Below are 19,932 nucleotides of genomic sequence, written 5' to 3' on the forward strand. Positions count from 1 at the left end.
TCCTCCCTGAAGGGGTGATTAGACACTAGAATGGGCTGCCCAGGGAGGTGGTGGAGCCACGATCCCTAGAGGTGTTCAAGAAAAACCCGGATGTGCCACTTGGTGCCATGGTCCGGTTGACACGGTGTTCGGCCATTAGTTGGTCGCGATCATCTCAGAGGCCTTCTCCAACCCAGTTCATTCGGTGACTCGGCGCCCCGAGCGCGGGCGGCAGATCCCGGGAGCAGGAGCCCGGGCGGCGGCGGTTCCCCGGGGACAGGAGCCCGTGCGGCGGCAGTTCCCAGCAGCGGGAGCCCGTACAGCGGGGGATCCCTGGGGCAGGAGCCCGTGCAGCCGCGTCCCTCCGGGCGGCGCTCCCAGCCCTCCGCGGGCCCCGCGCGCGGCCGCGGGCGCTCTGGCGCCGCCATGCGGGGGAGCGGCCCCGCGCTGCCCTGTCGGCGCGGCGGACAAGATGGCGGCTCCCATGGAGCTGAGCTGCTGGGGAGGAGACTGGGGGCTGCCGTCCGTGCACCCGGAGTCTCTCACCGTCATGGTAACGGGCGGCGGCCACCGTCCGGCCCAGGAGGGAGGGAGCGCCGGCGCCCCGGGGCTTGCCCGCCGCTCGCACGGCCGTCCGCGGGGCTCCTTCTTGCCTCGGGAGAGGCCGGGGGTGGGAGGCGGGATGTTGGGCCCGCGGTGCGCGCCTGGCTCGTTCCCCGCGGGAGACGCGAGCAACGCTGCCGCCCTTCCCGGGGGCGCCGAGCCCTTCCCGGGGACAGCGGGGCCTCTGCCCAGCATTCCCTGGAGTCTCCTCAGGTTGCCCTGAAGCCCAGCCGAAACCCGTCGCGCACCTGCTGGTGGTTGGTCCTCAGTGCACGAAGGTGTTTAACACAACTTCTGAAGCCTTGTTTTACGCTTTTCTTACACATTGTGACAGGTTTTCTTCCCTGCCTTCCAATCTTTATTGCAGGCTTACGCCAAATTTTCTGGTGCTCCCCTGACAGTGAATACTATAAATAAGTCCTGGAGAACTCCGAAAGGTACCATTTTTGCAGCCTTTATTGCTCTAATCACAGCCGTGTTATAAATGTAGGTCCTAGTTTCTGTGTTTGCATTGGGTTTGCGTTCATGAATGCAGTCTGCCCCAGCTGAATGACATCGCAGGATTAAGTGTGATGAATTTGAGAGAATGAAATAATGGAAGTCATAAATAAAGTGCTCCAGAGGACAGTTTATTAAAATGTGTATGGGTGAGGCAACAGACAGTTAACAAAGCCTTAATGCCAAGTACATAACTGTTTCATTCAGGCAGTCTGAGTTGATAGTGTAGTGAAAGCAAATTTGTAAGCTTTGTGCACTCTGCATATTTATGAAGGTAGTAACTAGACATGTGTATGGAAGAGCTGTTTAATTACCCATAGCTTAATTAGTTGGTACAGGTGGAAGTGGAATGTGAGCCTCAGCACAGTTACACTAGCTGGGATGTTTGGTATCATGTTGAATTAGAGGGTTTGACTGAGAAAAGGTGAAGGTAAGCTGTCAGAGAGGACTTCTTTGTTTTGGATGCTTCTATTCATTGCTTATTTGTTTGCTCAGCAGTTATTGTCTTGGTGCATTTAAGAGAGGTAAAATCACCTCTTTTGCAATGTGTTTAATGGTTTGCAGGGTTAATGTCACTTAGACTTAACAACATTAATCAGTTCAGTTAATACTGTATTCATGCAGAAGTTGAGCCTTTGGTTCTTGGTTTTCAGTGTGTTGTTTCCTGTTAGGGGAAAAGACCAAGAACTAGCTGGGTGGACTTGTAGAAATTTGGGGCCTATCTTCATAAGGAAAATACATAAAATCAGTTAAGAAAGCAGTTTAAATAGTAATTGTTGGTGATAATTGATAATTTAATAGTATTTAGCATTGTCCCATTGGGCTCATTCTGACAGTTCTGTTGGGAATGTGCCTTAAGGTAGACCCTGTTAAGGAGACTTTGCACTCTATAGGCTTTGATCTGCAAACTAAAGGCTGTCCGGTCAACTTCTTGCAAAAGGGAGGTACTTAGTTCTTTTGGTAATTCGTGGTTATGCAGTGGTAGCTTGGGCATTGTTTCTAGCGAGGCCAGAGGAAAAAAGGTGGTTAAAATAGATTTGGAGGGGAGGGACAGAGGAAAAATTGAAAAGAGGCTCAGAGGTGGATGAATTGAGAGGGCAGTTGGGCTGAGCTGGAATTTCTGTCTTAAGGATGAACATCTGAAATCCAGACAAGTAGCCTGGTTTTTAAAGTATTGGATACCTAGCAAAAAACATTGGCTTCAGTCTGATTTGATATTGCCCTTTTAAATGTTTTTTATTAGTAAAGTATTTGTTACCTTTTAGGAACTCTCCTGCTGTGTAAAATGTTATGTTTACATGTTAGAAAAATGAGAGCATGCTATTGAGAAAAGGAAAGTACATACCATGACTGATTGCTTTCTAGTTAGAAGTCATCTGTACAAATCAACTGTATTATTTATGCCTTCTAGGAGATCTGCCAGTCCTGGTATCAGAAGACATTGTTATTTCTCAGCCAGCAAAAATACTAAACTTTTTAAGAAAACAGGTAGGTCTCTTTCAAAAAGATTTGTTTTCCCTGACTCACAGTGACTCTTTCATGTCTCCTCTGTACACTGATACAGGCTTCCAAAAGCCTGGAGTTTAGTTCAGACTCAGTGCTTTTCTTTTTCTCATGCAGGCATGAGAATTGCAAAATGGTGGACAAGAATTTGCTGTTTAAAAGTCTTATCATTAGTTGTGTGAAAGATTTAAAAATAAGAATGAAAAAAAAAAATTGCAAAGGACAACAAACTGTCTCTAATTGAGCAGTTTCTTACTGATCACCCTGCTTGTAATTATAACGTTTTCAATGTCATTATGACTTCGCAGACCTAGGATATCATAGTTTAGGTAATAGTTTAAATAGGTCATTTCTCAGTGCTCTTTTTTTTGAAAGATAATATATACAGCATTGTTTTAGTCTATGTATTTTTTCTATAGGTTGTAACAGAAAAAGAGTCTGCAGGCGTTTTTTGATGCACACCAGGTTATGGACTCTTGCTTGCCTTTTGTAGGACTCTTAATGTTTTGTACACAAAGAATAAAACTGTACAGTTTCTTCTTTTCACAAAGTATAAAGATACCTAATAAACCATGGCGTCTTTTTATTCCCAGGATGGTCCTATAGCCCACTATTCTGCTTTTACATTAGAAATGCAGTTCCTGTGTGGTCATATGATCTGATGAGTGCCATGTTGGTGAAACTTCAAATTTTTGTGGGGGCGGGGAGAAAAGCCCTTGTTTATGTTAAAGTATAACAATTGTATGCATTCTTTTCAGATGTTCAAGTGTCAGCACTGGCCCTTTGTTTATAAATTAATGAAGCAATCTAATCACTCTCCCCCCTCCCGCAATTTTTCAATCCTTATAATGTATCTTAGAATAATCCACTGTTAGAATTAAAAGTTTGGTCAGTAATTGCGTTAATTTTGCTGTATATTTGCTCTCTTACATTGTTACCGTCCAATTTCTTAACTTCTAGAATGTTCATTAAAAGCAAAATATGGGAATGCATGCTTACACCTTCTGAAGTGTCAGATGCTTCTTGGAAAATAACACAGGAGATTTACTAGAGGTTTGCTACATCCCTCAGTATTGAAAAATTGCCTCTGTATCACTGGACATTTGTTTGGAAAACAATTGGAAGGAGACACAAGAATTCTTTTGGAAATAGGGGGCCCAAAGCTCTAGGAATGGGAAGGTGGATAAGCGAGAGGAAGGTTCTGTTGAGTGCATGCTTTCTGTTCCAAAAATTGTACGTATATTTACTGCCTTAATTGGTGTTAAGTTTAAAGTAACTTTCCATGATAATGTTTTTTGAAAGTTCGTCGTGAGTCTATTTTTTTTTTTAATTTATAGAAATACAATGCTGATTATGATTTGTCTGCAAAACAAGGAGCTGATACACTGGCATATATTGCATTACTTGAAGAGAAATTGCTTCCTGCTCTGGTAAATATTAATAAATACTTTGTAATGGTCCAAATACTTGGAATTGAATACTGTCAGAGGTGCCCAGTGTGAGAGCCACAGCACTGGCTGGAACATAGTTGTTTTGTTAGTCTGTTTTTTGGAATTACTGCCTACCAACTTTTGAAAAGGGAATAAATGTGTGTTTGTGGAGTGTCAAGTAATAACAGTAGATTTATGAAAGACATTTAAAAGGACACTTACTTAGGGGTTTTTTTCCTGTTGGTGTTTGGGGAACAGTATCCTGAAAACACCTTATTGTGCCCATTTTTTGGTTCATTTGATTTTCTGAAAAACTTTTAATTAAGATGTGTCTGATATGAGACTCACACCTGAAAGCCTTTTGAACTGTTGAGTTAAAACTTCTAATAAATTAAAATGCCCATAACCAGTTAAATTTTTCAGTTCTGAATACAGTATAAATACATGTATAAATACATGGCCATTTGCCCTCACCATTTCAGTGTAATTACATTAGAGCTGTAAGACTCACAGATACTGATTCTCTTGAATGACTTTGGCTTCACTTTGTACAGTGAAAAATACTCTGACCAGATGGTATCATGAGCTCACCTTTTCAGCTGACCTTGGTTTCAAATTCATAATTCTGTAGTATCTTGTATTTTAAGATTTATATAAAATTTCAAAACCAAATTCCAGGAAGTTCTAACCTGTTGCTTTGTGTATGTTGCTGTGTGCAACTCTTTTGCAATATATTTTCAATTTACTCTGTGTGTGTGTGTACGTATCTGTACATACATAGTGCGTATGTAATTTTATGCAGCTGCATATAGATCTCTGTAATATCTTTGGTGTTTTTCTTTATTTGGAAGATAATTATTTCCTTACTCGTGTAATCCTGCACTCAGAGGATTAGTATATTACTCTACAGAGCTTGATAGCTTTAAATTACAGTAATTCCTTGTTCTTCTGCTTTTCTGAGAGAGGTCTTGCATATCAGGTGTCATGAGATGTCTCCTCATGACATTCAAATTTCAATTACATTTTTCCTTGTGTTGATACAGCTGCACACCTTTTGGATTGAGGCTGAAAATTACTGCAGTGTGACAAAGCCATGGTTTGCCTCAAGGATTGCCTTCCCACTGAGTTTGTATCTGCCTGGAAAGATGTCCAGGGAAGCACTGAACAGGATCTTGCTGACCAAGGGAGGCCCTCCACTCTACAGTCTCACTGAAGTGGAAGCACAGGTATGAGTTGTGCAGAAGGGAATTTGTAAGTTGGTTCTGTCAAAGACAAGAACTTAAACAATTTAGCACACTGTTAAACGATTAATGGTGCTGGGCATACCAGCATGGCTACACCTAGGGCTTTTGTGTCTCATCAGATATACAGAGATGCCAAGGAGTGCCTGAATCTCCTGTCAAAGAGATTGGGAACATCTCAGTTTTTCTTTGGAGATACGTGAGTGTGATTTTTAAAAAAATTATTTTGGTGAATGAGTAATGAAAAAAGTACCACACCATTCTATGAACACTTGAGCTTTCTCTTTCGTTTTTAACCAGCCACAATGTTAAAAATGCTTCCCAGTAGTTTTGTGTCTCATAGTCTGCTTTTCAGATAAAACTGAATGAGCAAACAGGGCACAAATGAGGTGGTCAGACTGAGTCAATGTGATGTCTCTCTTATCCTGCTTTGTTCCACAGAGAAGGAAATGCTTCCCATAGCTGTTAAGAAAATGTGAGGTGCAGTGGAGAACCCTTTTCTAGCTACTGAATGTCTCCTCCTGGCTTTGTATGTAAGAAAAATGCTTTAGGCTGAGGTGCTACTACTGCCCTCATGGGAGGAGGGCATAGGTCCAGGAACACTTTTCCTGTTTATGTGTGCAGAGCAGGAAGCAGATAGGGCTAACAACATAGAGCCAACAGGTCCTGAAAAGCATGATCTCTTCTTTAGCAATTGAAGCTTAGCAGTTGATCCTCCATAAGGGAGGGATCCTGGTCTCCTGGTGCCCTGCATGAATTTTATGGTGCCAGAAAGGTGTTTTAGAGGGGCTTGCTTTATCAGTGTGTGGGATAGCATGACTGTGTTGTGATGCTGACGTTACTGTCTCAGCTTGTCAGCATGTCTCTAGTTAAGAGATAGTGAAAGGAGTAGATACAAAGCATTTACCAGGTTGATAGGCAAAGGTGGAATGACAGAAGGACTGACTATATTCTCTCCTGAGTGGTATTTGAAATACACGGAAAACTAGGTTGTAAAAGTCATAAAAGTCTTAAGTCACTTCAGTGTTTTCCTGTGTCACTCTTTTAGGCCTACTACCTTGGATGCCTTTGTGTTTGGTTTCCTTGCACCAATTTATAAAGTGTGCTTCCCGAGGGTACATTTGCAAGAACATTTGAAACAGCTTCCCAATCTGTGCCGATTTTGTGATGATATTTTAACTTGCTACTTCAGGTTAACTGTCTCAGGTAAGTTGTGTTTCTTTTCTCCTTTTTGTCACCTATACCCATATTGGGATTAGTACTCCAGGATTCCACCTGTGAACCAAGGCAGATTAGATTTCATGTAGTTTATGCTAGACTTTCTGTGGGGAAATGAAGAAACTTCTAAAGTTGGGCAGAAAGGATTCAAAATTAAAAGCAAGTGTTAATACTCAGATTCTGTCAAGCATTGGCAAAATGTTATGGCTCATGCTTAGTAGTTCTTATTTTCTCACATGGAATGGCTTTTACACTTAAATTCTTCTTTGCATTAAAATACTGCATGAATTCTCTTCAATGTGACTTTATTTTTTAAGAATTTAAAAGCTTCTGTAAATACTTTTTCACTCTTCATCTTTCTGCCTTCACTCTCCAGGCCATTCTCCAGCTGGACAGGATACAGCAGATGCTAATCTGCAGAAACTCACACAGCTTGTAAATAAGGAATCCAACTTGATTGAAAAGGTTACTTTTGCTTCAGTATCTTTAATTTTACTGCTTTGTTGTGGTTACTTGTTCACAGATATCCTTGCATGGCAATTGCAGCTGTACAGTGGACTTTATTTTAATTACTTCTTTTCTAGTGAGTGTGTAGAGAGGCGGGAAGAATATTACATCATTTGGAAGGAGGAATTAATGAAGCCTTGCACTAAAAAGTATTTTTAATACAACCAAAAGAACGTTGTCTTGCAGGTGTGCACACCAACAGAGGAGTGGTATCTTTCTGCAAGTGTACATTCAGCTAAGGAGGAAAATGTATTGGTCAAAACTCAGAAATGGTCCTGCAAATTAAGACTGATCACCAGCTTTTCTTGCTCCCAGCTGCATGCTGTAGTAACTACCCAGCAGTCTCTCTTCTCCTGTTTGTTCTACATCTACCTGTTTTTTCTTATGTTCTACATCTAGCTGTTTTTTCTTATGTTCTCTGTTTCTAAGGCTGTCACTCAGCACCTATCAAAAACTATACAACTTAACTGAAAAAACCTTGTGAAGAGTTAGCCTTTTCATGCAGATAGAACACTCTAACTGAAAGGGTAGAAGGCATTTCTTCTGAGAAAGATCAGTATGTGAAATAGATCATTAACTATCATCAGCTTTTGTAGCATTAGGTATTGATGCTTTTTCTGTCATTGAAGTGTGGCTGTGGAAGTTTTAAACAATGGGTTATGCAGACATTTGTCAGTCATGACTAAGGAAAATCTGATCCTGACTTGAAGGAATGGAGTAGACTAGACAGCCTCGGCAGATCTCCCCTGTGCTTTTATTCTGTACCAACTAAACCTTTTCAGACCACATTACACATAGGGCATTAGAGTGACTTCCTATGAAAATATAAATTGTTTATATCCAGAGATTAATTTTAACCTGTCTTTGAAAAGGTCTTATCACAAGTGCTTTATTCCGTACTTTTTGAAATGTAACTAAATACAAATTCATTCGGCATCTCCAGAACATTTCTGATTTCAAAAGATTTATTCTTGAGTGCTGCTGAATATACAGAAGCATCCGTTGTTAGCAGCTTGACTCTTGATCTGCCTTCTCAGCATTTGGTTATTGTACAATATTTGACCTCTTAGAATTGGTGTTGCTTCCTTCAGTAATCTTGACCAGATAACTTGAGCAGAAGCACATGCAGGTGCCCTGGGTTTGATGCATCATATGTAAGGGAATGATTAGCAGCTCTAACACAAACATATATTTGGGAGTGGAAAGAAACCAAAGCAGCAGTTGCTGCTGGTCCTGACAGTAAACATACACCAACCAACCCAGTATTAATGCTGACAAATAAGACTAATTGTACAATCTATATTCTGCTGTTGCCAGATCCGGCTCTCATTGTTTCTCTGCAGATGGACGACAACCTTCGCAAGAGTCCTCAGCATCCCCCTCGTAAGCTCACAACGCTCAAGCTTGCTGCAGGAGGAGAAGAAAGCAGTCCAATGAGTCGTTTATCACCTTGACATCTCCTGTTGCCCATAAATGCGTGTTTTGTAACTCAGCTGAGTGCCACAGTAGATCTTTTTTACACATGAATGTTTTGCAAGGGAAGAATCTGCTAATGGGTACAAGTAGAGAAGAACTACATCTTTACAATCTTCTGTCTACTTGTTCTTTTAAGAAATTGCATAGATCAGGCTGGCCACACACTACGCTGAAGCTAAGCTAAGCTAAATAAAGCTTATTACTGCAGATGTTAACATGATTTTGTACAGCCTATTTTTGCCTTTAGCTTAGCAGAAATGTTTACCTAAAGTTAAGAATCTACTTATGGAATGTTCACTGTTATTTCATTTTGTGGGTTTTGATTTTACTGTAATCATGTTACTGTATGTGAGTGGGTATGCTCTTTGTCTAAAAAGGACAAAGTCCAGTTGCAAAGTCTGAAAAGACAAAATGTTGCCATTCATGGCAGCTGAGACATGAAATCAATGACAGGAACGTAAATATTTTTATTGTGCTTTAATGAATTTGGGATTTGTGTTTTATGGTTGTTTGTAGCTTTGAAAATTTGTCATGTACTTTGAAGGGGATTATTGAAAAGCATGTGCGCTATGGGGATTAAAATGATGCACAGTGCTAACATTTCACAGTACCTCGAATTAGTCCTTTGTGAAACAGGCTTAACCTGTGCACAGAGTAATAACCACATGCTGCAAAATTGTTAAGTCAAAATCACAGAAAACTTGTAGTGAATGGAAATGTTTGATTAGTTGCTGTCAGGACAAGACTTAACTAGCAAATTAACTGCATCTATGGATTGAAAGGGACAGGTTAGGGCTGTATAAGAAAGCTGATGTAGGCTTTTAAATGTGTCACAAATGCCTCTTAATTAGTTTCATCTTTTTTTTAATAAGCACTACAGTTGATCCAAAAATTAACTAACAGCTGTCAAAATTTTTGTTATATGATGGGCTATTTAGTTAAGAGCTCTTTTCTCTTTGCAAACTGTGGTATATTGCAGGGCGTATTTATTCTGTTCAGTTACATTTTGTCTTTAACAGAAGCCTTCCCAGTTCTAGAGACCCAAGCGATTCTGTTACAAGAGAGATGCTGTAATTTTTTACTGGCAAAGTACTGGCAGATGCTTCATGAGTAGGTGTAAAGAAAATTAGACAAGGAGATTGGACAAAGTGGCAGTGCTTCAGATATAGAACTCTGATAGCAGTATGTGTGGGATAACTGTTCTGGGGGGGATATTTTGTTGTTTTTCTGGCCAGATCGAGATGGTCTTTCAGCTTCACTTTGGCTACTAGTCATGTTTGAGATTCACAGATAAATTACTTCCTATTTGTAAAGACAAGATGGTAGACTGTGTACATATTGTACCTTTGGACTTGATATGTAAGGAATGTAAAATCTTTAACATTTCTTAATTGAAATGGGTTTCTAATGAGCACTTTAAAATACTGTTTAAGCTTCATGCTCTTACTAGAGTATTTGTTGCAGTGATTTGAAATTAATTTAGCTCATACTCATAAGTGTATAAACTGACAGTCCATTACATGCAAAAGTAATTTAAATGTTTAAAATTCATACTGCCTGTATCTTGACAAGATTTATGTGAGATCATGTCATGTAGCTTTCCAGAGCTTTTCTTTTACAAACACGGCTATGGAGAATATGCCTTAGTTTGTCGCTTTTGTGAATGCATACACTCAGCCTATAAAATCTCTTTGTAAAAAGGATTGTTATTCCAAGATTAAAATTCTGCATTTTTCGTGGACTTTTGGTAGAGTTTTTTGTGCTATATACATTGATTTTTTTGAGTGTTTTTCTTATTTCCTTGTAGAAGAAAAGTTTTGTCTTGTCTGTTAAAAAAAACAACAACAAAAAATGCTGCTGACTGCTAGGACAAGAAATTGAAGCATCTTAGCATATTCATGAGATCAGATTTTAAATTTTTATCACACCTCTTCAGTACCATTCCTTTCTTTCAACACAACTGCTTTTGGGAAAGGGAATGTGGAGGCACACATTTGCTGATCTTACTAAATGTGAGCTTTGGGCCGTGTGATTGGGCTAATCTGAAATTTTGGTAAACCAATGCTTATGGAACTTCATTCACTTGATGGCAGAGGACAACAGGGCTGGAGGTGACAGCAAACATTGCCTGCAGTCGTGCACACCATACCAGGCAAGCAGTGACCTTGCAGAGCCATACACTTCCTTATTTCACTTTCTATCCAAGGTGAATTCAAGCCCAGACTCCTTTATGTGGGCAGTGTCATCCCTGGCCTGGTAACTCAGGCTTGCCCATTAGTTTATTCTAGCATGTTTTGTGTGCCTGAGTTCTGAAGCTGGGAGGTGAATGCTTTCCAGGGTGGGGTCAATTTGAGAAACTCTCTTCATCTGAAATAGTCAAAGCTGTTTTGCTAGGGGAGAAAGATGGCATTGAGGTGTGATTGTCTCCTTAGAGAAGATACCTAACGATTGAGTCCCGGCATGTGCTGTTGTGCTCTGTGCAAAGGGAGCCCTGGCTGCCTAACTCTGCCATAAGATGAAAACCTGCTGTGGTAGTTGGCCTTTCCTCCACTGGTGGGTGCTCTGAAACACAAGGAGTCAGGCAGCCTTCTGCCTGGGCAGCAGTGGTGTGGCCTTGGAGCCAGTGTTTGCAGCCTGCCTTGTGTGCTGAGCACTGGCTGCTGTAGCTTCTGTGGCTCTGCAATCTCCAAGTACTTAGGGTTCACATGTTCCCTTCTGGCTTCTGGTGCACACACCTACAATGTGCACCAGAAGTTTATGTGCACCAGTTGAGTTTATGGCTAGTGGGATGTACCACTAGGTTTCCAGGGTCGTGCTGCTACCATGGCAGCTGATGAGCCTCATCCTCCTTGCCCTTCCCCTGGAAAGGTGGCGGCTAGGAACAGATCTTACCTTGAAAGCGACTTATCCAGCTGCCAGTTATAAGTGGAGTGGACCACTTTGGCAGGTTGCAAATTTAATGCCCCTGTTCCCAGGCAATTTTCTGGTGAAAGCTGTATATAGATATCCTTAAGGCTATTTTGTGTTTTTCTGTGTCACGTAGTTGTAGGAATATATATATTCCAGAAAAAATGAGATTTAAAAGGTTACAAATTAATAGCTACAAATATGTTCTATTTAACATTTCCAAGACTGCTTCAAAAATTTCTGCTGCTCCCTTCCCCTTTTCCTCTCCCCCTCCCCCACCCCCATTCTGAAAATACTGTTATATTAGGCTTTTCACTTGCATCACTTACACATTCATGATGTCACATTACTTTTGCTAATGTAATATAACACTCCATTAAGAAAAAAACCCACCCTATTTGGTTCCTGGTTAAAATGGTTTGCAGACTCCTTTGAGCAGGTTTCTTTTCTTTGGTATAATTCTTGGCATTGCAGCAGGAACCGTTCATAGTGCACATTCTTTTTCCCCCCATGCAGAAAGGCAGACCAGCTTTATATGTTAGCTTGACAAACTATACTGTAGCTCAAAAATCTGGATGGTCTGTGCAGTTGGCAACAAGCTGTCCTAAGTAGTTGATCGTAGGCATGTTTATCGGTGAGAAGCTTTTCCCCACTTGCCAGGCTTAGGGTATGTGATATCTGGCCTGGAGGCCCTCAGCAACTCTGCTGTCCTGTGCCTGTTTGAGACCCAGCCATGCCAGGGTAATGGTGATGTGGGGCTTAATGCTCCTGTAGTACCTTGTGTCCTGGTCTGGGCAGCAGGGCAGAGGCCAAGCTCCACTCTGTTGTCCCCTCCTCACCCAAGGGATTCCTGCCCAGCAGACATCAGGGCCAGGAGCAGTTCTGGAGCTGAGTTCTGTATCAGTGGTAGCTGCCAGGATGGCAAGCGAGTTTTTTGCACTGTTTGAGGGATGTGTTAAAGCAAAGAAGGCAAAAACTAAGTTGAGGTCCCCTGTGCTGTGCTGGTTTGCTCTTTGCGCCTGTGCCTGGAGCAAAAGTCCCAGGAATACATCCCAGCTCCCTAAATTTATCAGATCAGATTGGACTGAGAACCTAGGAATGAGAAGGAAAGAAAAGGTGATCAAGGGAGAGGCATCAGGGGCATGTTTTCACTCTCAAAGACTTCTTGTCAGAGTTTTATGAATGTCATGGTATTTGGGACTGAAAGACTGATTCATGAGTTACAATATGCTGCTTTTGTGAGCAAAACATGGGGGGAATCCAGTGAATTGCTGCAAGTTTGGTAAAAAAATATTTGTGATGTGCTAGGCCAGTCTGCCTCAGTGCAGGACCAAGTGAATACAGTTTACTGTATTTCACTAAAAGTTAAGCTGAGACCAGGAATCACAGTACTTCCTGAGCAAGCAAGATCTTGCAGTACATCAGCCCATGGCACAAGGCTGTTCCTCAGCGCTGTTCACCTCCCTTTTGCTCATTTATCTTTAAAATCACATGGGTTTTATTCATCATGAATGCCAATGTTCCAATCTTGTATATGTTCAAGTGTTACGTGTTGGTTCTCTTGGTGATTTACTGTTTTCAAAATTCAGAATGTGGCCCTTTATTTAAGCTCTCAGTGCACAGAAATTATATGCCCTGAGTATCAAGCAGCTCATTAAGTTGAAGCAATCCTTGTGTAAACATTCAGTACTCAGGTCAAATTTACCAAGCCATTTTGACAAGGGCAGCTAGGCAGCCTGCCAACTCATACAGACACCTCACAGTTTTTGTTTGTCAGAAACAGAGAGGTGAGAGAGGGAGAGCACAATCAAAAAAGTGGAAGTCTCTGCAAAGCGCTGACTTACTCAAAGCAACCTCCAAGTGATGGAGGTGGAGTTCATTTTGCCTGCGCTGTCATTTGCTGTGGTGAAAAGAAACATACATGGAACTATACTGGGCTATGTTCAGGCCAGGATTTCACAGTGAGTTTTGCTCTGAGTTGGCCACTAGTGAAAGACATCTCGGAAAATCCCTTCAGCAGTATGTTACAACTTGTCATGGTTTGAAATGGTTGAAAGACCAGGCATCTACAAAAACTGTTCATTCATGCTATAGTTGAGCAGAGGAGGGGAAAAAGCCCAAAGGGTTCATGGGTTGAGATAAGGATCAGGAAAAAAAACACCAAGGGTCATATTTAAAAGGTATAAAGAAAAATGCATTATTAAGAGATTTAAAAGAGGGTAATAAGAACTAAAAGAAACTTCTAGAACACTTTTTTTTCCCAGCCCCTCCCTCTTTCCCATTGACAGCTCAGGAAGACAAAACACAGGAGTTTTAGTCAGTTCATTACTTTGAATTTTCTTCTGTTTGTTTAGGGAAAAAGTCTTTCTTCTGTTGTACTGTGAGGTTCCCCTATGGGAGATAGTTCTCTCTGAACTTCTCCAGCTTGGTTCTCTTCTCATGAGCAGCAGCCCCACCCAGTCTTCTGCAAACATGAACAGGCTCATGGGCAAAACAGGCTTCCTGAAACTATTGCCTGTGAGTTACTTGTCCACCTGAGTACAGGTTTTTATAGCTCCTTTTGGCATCCTTTTGGACCTCTGCATGTCTTTTGGGGATCTGATGAGCTGCGAAGGGGACAGCTTATTTAACTATAGTCTTTTAGCACAGTTTGCAGAAGAAAATTTCAGCTTTGGCACTTGGATCCCTCTTCTCCCTCTTTCTTTACTGACCTCCGTGCCGCCATGTTGGCTCTCCTCATGTGACTTTACCTCTTCCCATTCTCTGGCTTGGAAGAAAATTGTCGTCCATAGGTACTATTCTCAAGTTCTGTCAATTGAAAAGTCCTTGTAGGGTTTCACAGTGCTGAAAGGTTGTTCTCATCTGGATCCATGCTGAGGAGTCACTTGCCATGTTTCTACCACAGGCCATGTGGCCCCGCCAGCCACAGCACTGGCACCATTCTACATCTCTCCCCATGCAGCGTGCAGGAAAGAGAGAAGCTGCTGCCGCCACCCCTGTCCTTCTGCCTGCAGCACACCTGGCTGAGGGTGGCACGACAGGCAAGGCTCGCTGGCCACACAGTCACACCGGCCACATGGACACTCGCAGTGCCAGGATGGCTCCGGCCGCCGTGCCTCCCCACCCCTCAGAAGAACTGCACACGGTTTTGAGTTCCTTCTTAAATACGTCATTACAGAGGCGTTACCAAATTCTATAATTGGCTTAGCAGCATGTCTGTTCTCAGAGCCAGCCAAGGACTGGCTTTGCCAGGCACGGAGGAAGCTTCCAGAAGCTTCTCACAGAAAATCACTTCCCACCAAAAACTAAGACATGTAAAACCAACACACAACTGCTCAGCAGCAGCCATGGTAAGGAGAAGAGCTACTGCACCTCCAGGGCCAGTGAGACATGTCCTGCTGAAACTGCTGTTGGAAAAAGCTAATTATTTACACCTACATGTTCTGTAAAAAAACTGTAGTGATTTGGACAGGAAGGATTGCTCATACCCAGATAGAAATTTGGAGAGGAGGGAAGGGAACTGATGGATACAGAACAAGCACAAATTCTCCTAGAATAGCTGATACTCTGTGATTACGTGGGAAAGGGATTTCAGCTTTCTGCTCTCAATTAAGGAAAGTGATAACTCATTTTGGCTGCTCCACAGCTCTTGGCAAGTGTCTGAGCCAATGGATTAGTAGCTTCTCTGCAGTGGGCAGAAGTACCTTATTTTTCACAAAAATCCCTGAAAGGTCCTGTTTCCTTGGTGCAGGATATGAAAATCTCAGAAATCCCCTTGGCTTCCTTGGAGTAAGAAAGCAGTTTCCCACCTGTTCCGTTTGCTTTCTTAGCTTGCACGCAAGGATTATTCTGTTTATCTGGTGTCCTTAATTTAGCTGAGCCAGGTAGCTGTCTTTACAGAGGGAAGACGAAGTGTTGAAATGGTGTTGGCAATCGGTGGCACCCAGTGCAGAGAACATAGCAACGGAGTGACATGCTCAAAAGGACTGAAGGAGGCAGAATACTTTTTTTTTTCCCTGAAGCATATTTTGTGGGAGGCATACTATCAGCTAGATACTGCCTCCAGCAATGGGCATGACAGAAATCCCCAAGGGCTCTGTGCTGCTTGCAGCCCTGATCAGTGGACATCAATTCCCACCAGAGACTCCAAAGAGAACTAGGATAGTTGAAATGGCAGTCCCCCAGTGAAAGACAGTGGTCACTACCCACATTTCTCCTCAAATTACCAGCTCAGCTTTCTCTTGTGTCAGCCTCAGGTCATGCTTACGTTGGTTTGGTGTAGAAGGCTCCTCACTTACGTTAGGGCATCTTGACCCTGGCATTGTTCCAGTTTTCTCTCCTCCAGTCCCACCAGATGGAGGAAGACTGAACCTGAAGCTGCCAGCTGTCCATATAATTGCTCACCATGTTTAGTTTGGGAAGTTCCAACAGATGTTAAGATGTTACCATTCCTGTTTTTACAGCTTTTGCCCTGGGATTTAATATCTGATTGGTACTAAGACAAATAAATATGGATGCCCTGTCTTGGGACATCAGAAATTAACCCATAGTTGTGACAAGGATTGACTCAGAAACAAACCTGATGCACAGTTTAAATGAGGGAAGCTGTGATATTAGTAATAGAAAAGTGGGAGCAGATGTCTCTTTTACTAATCTGTATAGTTCATTAAGGCAAACAGTTGACGAGAAGCCCATGGCAATTTTAGGGCCTTTTGTTCAATGTTCAGGGTAGACTTTGTCCAGAGTGTTTGCTCACTGTGCTTTCCCTTTTATCAAGAAAATGTCAGTTCTCTGTGCTTCTTTTCTGGGTTTCTGAGTGGGCCAGATTCCTGGAATGAAGCTCCTGGATGCTGTCTGACTCATCCTGTTGCCGGAGAGGTGGGTGTTCTTGAGAAATACAAGGGGCTGGTTTTCAGAGCTGGTAAAAGTACTCACCAAGTTCCTAAAATGGTTTGTAGTCTGGAAAATCTTTGCAGAGCATGAGGTTGCTGCTGTTTTATCTGGCAGAGTAAAGGAAGGCTTCCTTACCTCCTTCTCAGTAAGGGCACATGTTGGTAGAAGAGACCTGCCCTCATCTGCATAACACTGCATTTTCCACTCTCGAGTCTTTAATTCACTCTTCTGGTGGACAGAATTCTTGTATTCTGTTCTTTTCTTGTGCCTGGCAAAGTCTGACATAAAGAAAAATCAGTTTTGAGAGGTTCTTTGTTCACCATTAAGAAAATTGGTCACTGTCATAGAGGAAATATCTCAGTTCCTGAATCACAAATTGTATTCTTGGAGTAAGAAAGAGTAAGTGCCAGAATGACATCTGCTCCCCGAATTGTCACGCTATTTGAAGGGTTTTCAACCGCCTTAAAGCCTGCATAGCTTCACTGCATCTGCTGATCTGCTAGAGCTATTATTGAAATAGCATATTGCCATAAATGGGCCAGTACAGAACAAAACCAGACCACTTTTCTTCCAAAGGCCATATGAACAAAATAGAATAGGCTATGCTGTCAGAAATTACCATAGTATGTAAACCATCTGATTTTCATTTAGCAATTAGCTGCTAGTTCTGAATAATAATGATATCTTTTTCATTATTTTTCAGTCAGTTTAGTGTGGCCTGAGGTTTTAATAACTGTTCTGTGTGTTTTCAGCTTTAGTAACACTTTCTTTAGTTGTAGATTTTACCAGATAGCTTCCTGAAACTTTATTGGAGATAATCACTACAAAAACGTTAGGAAATTCTTCATATGAAGCTGACGCACTCTGGAGAGGACTGCTACACAGTAATTTAAAGTTGATTCAGGTGAATTTAGATTGGCTAGTTATTTCTTCTGACTACATTTGATAGCAGATTTATTAATGTGCTCCCACTTTTCCCTCTGCCACATTTTTACAAAATCAGTTTATTCTGATGCATTTTTGCAGAAACCTCCAATGCTTTCACAGGTCAAATGCCAGCACTGAACAGATGACATGGCTTGATGTGACACAAGCACGTATATTGCTTGTGCTCCTCTGCTCTTCATAGTTTTTCAGGACCTTCCCAATTATTTGCTAGATGAATTCTGCAAGAAATTTATTGGTAACTTCAGGTACATCCACAGTGCTTGGTGTGGATGTTGGAAGGACGTTGCTTTTTGGAAGGAAAACGGGATGTGTTCCTAGGATCTCCTGTGCCATATGAATGAAGTGAACTAAGTATTTCAGCAAAGACATGTATGCATTTCTTTGGTAAACTCACAGAAAAAAATTACTGATCAGGGGCAAATCTTCAGGAAAGCTTTATTAAAAGGATTATTTTCAAATTATTATTATATATTATTTTGTTATTAAACATTATTTTTGGAACCCTGAAGCTTGAAATACTGTTCTTTAAAAACCAGTATGCATTTAGGATTTACCTAAATTGTTTCTTACTGTGTTTTAATATCTCCTCACTCATGCACTTGTACACTGAAACAAGACAAAGAGTCTTTAGTGGTCAGATATACCCCAGCCTGATGTGTAGCTGTATCACCTCTTGAGGCTGACCCCCAAGGTGCCCTTGGAGACCCCAGGTGCTGATGGGATCACTTTATCCATCTATCAAAAGTGAAAGCAAAGGAGTTTTTACAGCTCACGGTACTACTCCTCAGAAGTCACAAGAAAAGAGCTGAGGAAAGGTACTGTACTAGGAGCTGGAGCCAAAGAAAGACTTGCAGCAGCAAGCAACATATCCAGGAGTGTAAAGAAGGGATCCTTCATGGGAATCTGTTAGTGTATTCATCACTTAGAGCGGTCTGTAATCCCCCTGGCCGATTTTCCCAAGGCATTCTATAGCACCTCATGCTAAAAGTGCATCCTTTTACAAATACTTCAGTACAAGACAAAGGTATTCAGAGTACCGGAAAGAAAAGCAAAATTTTGGTTTATTCCTCAAAAGAGCAAGCAGGTTGACATTCTAAATCATGTGTTCTCTTTTTGATGAGAACTAGTAATTTTTTTGCCCCAGAACATTTAAGAGTGAGAATATTCTGGGGCTTTTGACAAAATGATACAGTAAAAAAAAATTTAAAAAAATTTCTTGATTATTTCTTGATAGAAGCTTTTTATCTTGTTCCTTCCTAATTATTCAATACTCACCCTTTGAATTTCTTTGTACAACATTAGCTGGGTTAAGGCAAGAATGAATTTTGTTTTCCTTCCTTCCCAAACTTCTTTCTTCACTGAAAATCATCTTCCTGAGGAGTCAAATATATGAGACAGAGCTGTGGGCTTTTCCAAAAGGTATTTTAAAGTCTTTAGGTCTCTGGAAAAAAGAACAAAACTTTAGTTGCTGTGGAAGTGCCAAACTTGGTGATGCCTTGTCACCACAATTAGTCTCAATTCTCAGCAGACCTTGAACAGAGTGATTGCAGATTCTTCCAGGAAATGAAATGCTGGCTGTCACAGTACAAGCAGCAAATGCACTTCAATTCTCTTCAGATTCCAGAAGTCAAGTTCTTTGTCATATTAAAATTCAATACATATTAAACTAATATATATTACATGTAAATGCAGCCAACTGATCAAGTCCTGAGTTTTGTGTCCTCAAAGTAAAACTGAGCGTCACTGTGTTTCAATACTGACTCTGAAAAAATACTTTTTTGTTATTGAATCTGTAACCCTATAGATAACCAGAGGACATTTTATAGCTACTAATACCTGAGACTTAGTTTAAAAATGCAGTGTAAATGTTGTGTAACAAAGCCTGTTTGCAACGTAGAGCACATTACATTACTTGTCTCCAAATCCCAATTTTAAAATTTGATTTATAGCATGGATGCTCTTTGCTAATAGCCTTTATTAGACATGAAATCTTTTCCTCCAAGCCACTATTCCTACAGACTAATGGAACAGAAACTATTCCTTATACTTCATGAGTTGTAGTGCTTTCTGAACAGATCTGTTTGAGCTATTAACTGAGTAATTAAGCTGATTGTAACAGCTTTTCATTTTTTCAGATATCAAGAGGAAGCTATGGAAATATTTCACCTCCAAGAAAGAGTGTGCTGCACTCATTAGACTTTTCACTTTAAATAAGCAAGAAAGAAAACTATTAGACTGCATATTCTGTTGATTGCTGATGTCTGCTGAAACATAGCTCTTGATGAACTTAAAAAATACAGCTATAAATCAAACATACATAGAAATCATAAAACAAAGACACACCTTCTTGTTGATTTGCACTTCAGATGTAGTTATAGAAGATGAGGTTTTAATTTTCTGTATCAATTTGGGCTTTGAGAATCTTCACCAGAATCTCTCTCACACTGTCTTGCTCAAAGAAAGAAAGAAAGAGCAGTAATGTTTAACTCTTGTTGGACAAAAGGAAGACCACCATTGAAAAGATACCTTTTCAATTGCCCAAGGACCATTGAGCAAGTAAAACCTTCCCATTACTTTTGCCTCTGTGTTAAGGGATCAGCATCAACAAAAAAATGCACTCCAGATAGCGTACTTCTCACCAAAAAACAATTTTGAGAGCTTTTCACACCTTCAAGGTAAAATGAGACTAATGATTTATTTTGCTAGCCACTGGTACTGATGAATAACCT

At 41.1% G+C, this 19,932-nt stretch overlaps 1 protein-coding gene across 4 annotated transcripts; it reads left to right on the plus strand.

Annotated features, from left to right (window-relative positions):
• Positions 1-373: 373 nt before the first annotated feature.
• On the plus strand, positions 374-10,196 carry MTX3 (metaxin 3). Of its 4 annotated transcripts, none has more exons than XM_014270677.3 (9): positions 374-532; positions 950-1,019; positions 2,492-2,568; positions 3,921-4,013; positions 5,057-5,239; positions 5,377-5,453; positions 6,303-6,460; positions 6,849-6,937; positions 8,297-10,196. In XM_014270677.3, exons 1-9 carry the CDS (start codon positions 452-454, stop codon positions 8,414-8,416), a joined length of 948 nt encoding a protein of 315 aa, XP_014126152.1. In that variant the 5' UTR covers positions 374-451; the 3' UTR covers positions 8,417-10,196. The 4 variants fall into 4 exon arrangements, with proteins under 4 accessions (XP_014126152.1, XP_005492192.1, XP_074388768.1 ...); XM_005492135.4 differs by having other exon boundaries at positions 8,323-10,196; XM_074532667.1 differs by lacking the exon at positions 6,849-6,937.
• Positions 10,197-19,932: the final 9,736 nt, after the last annotated feature.

The sequence above is a fragment of the Zonotrichia albicollis genome, chromosome Z (genome assembly GCF_047830755.1).
Source record: "Zonotrichia albicollis isolate bZonAlb1 chromosome Z, bZonAlb1.hap1, whole genome shotgun sequence".
NCBI lineage: Eukaryota > Metazoa > Chordata > Aves > Passeriformes > Passerellidae > Zonotrichia > Zonotrichia albicollis.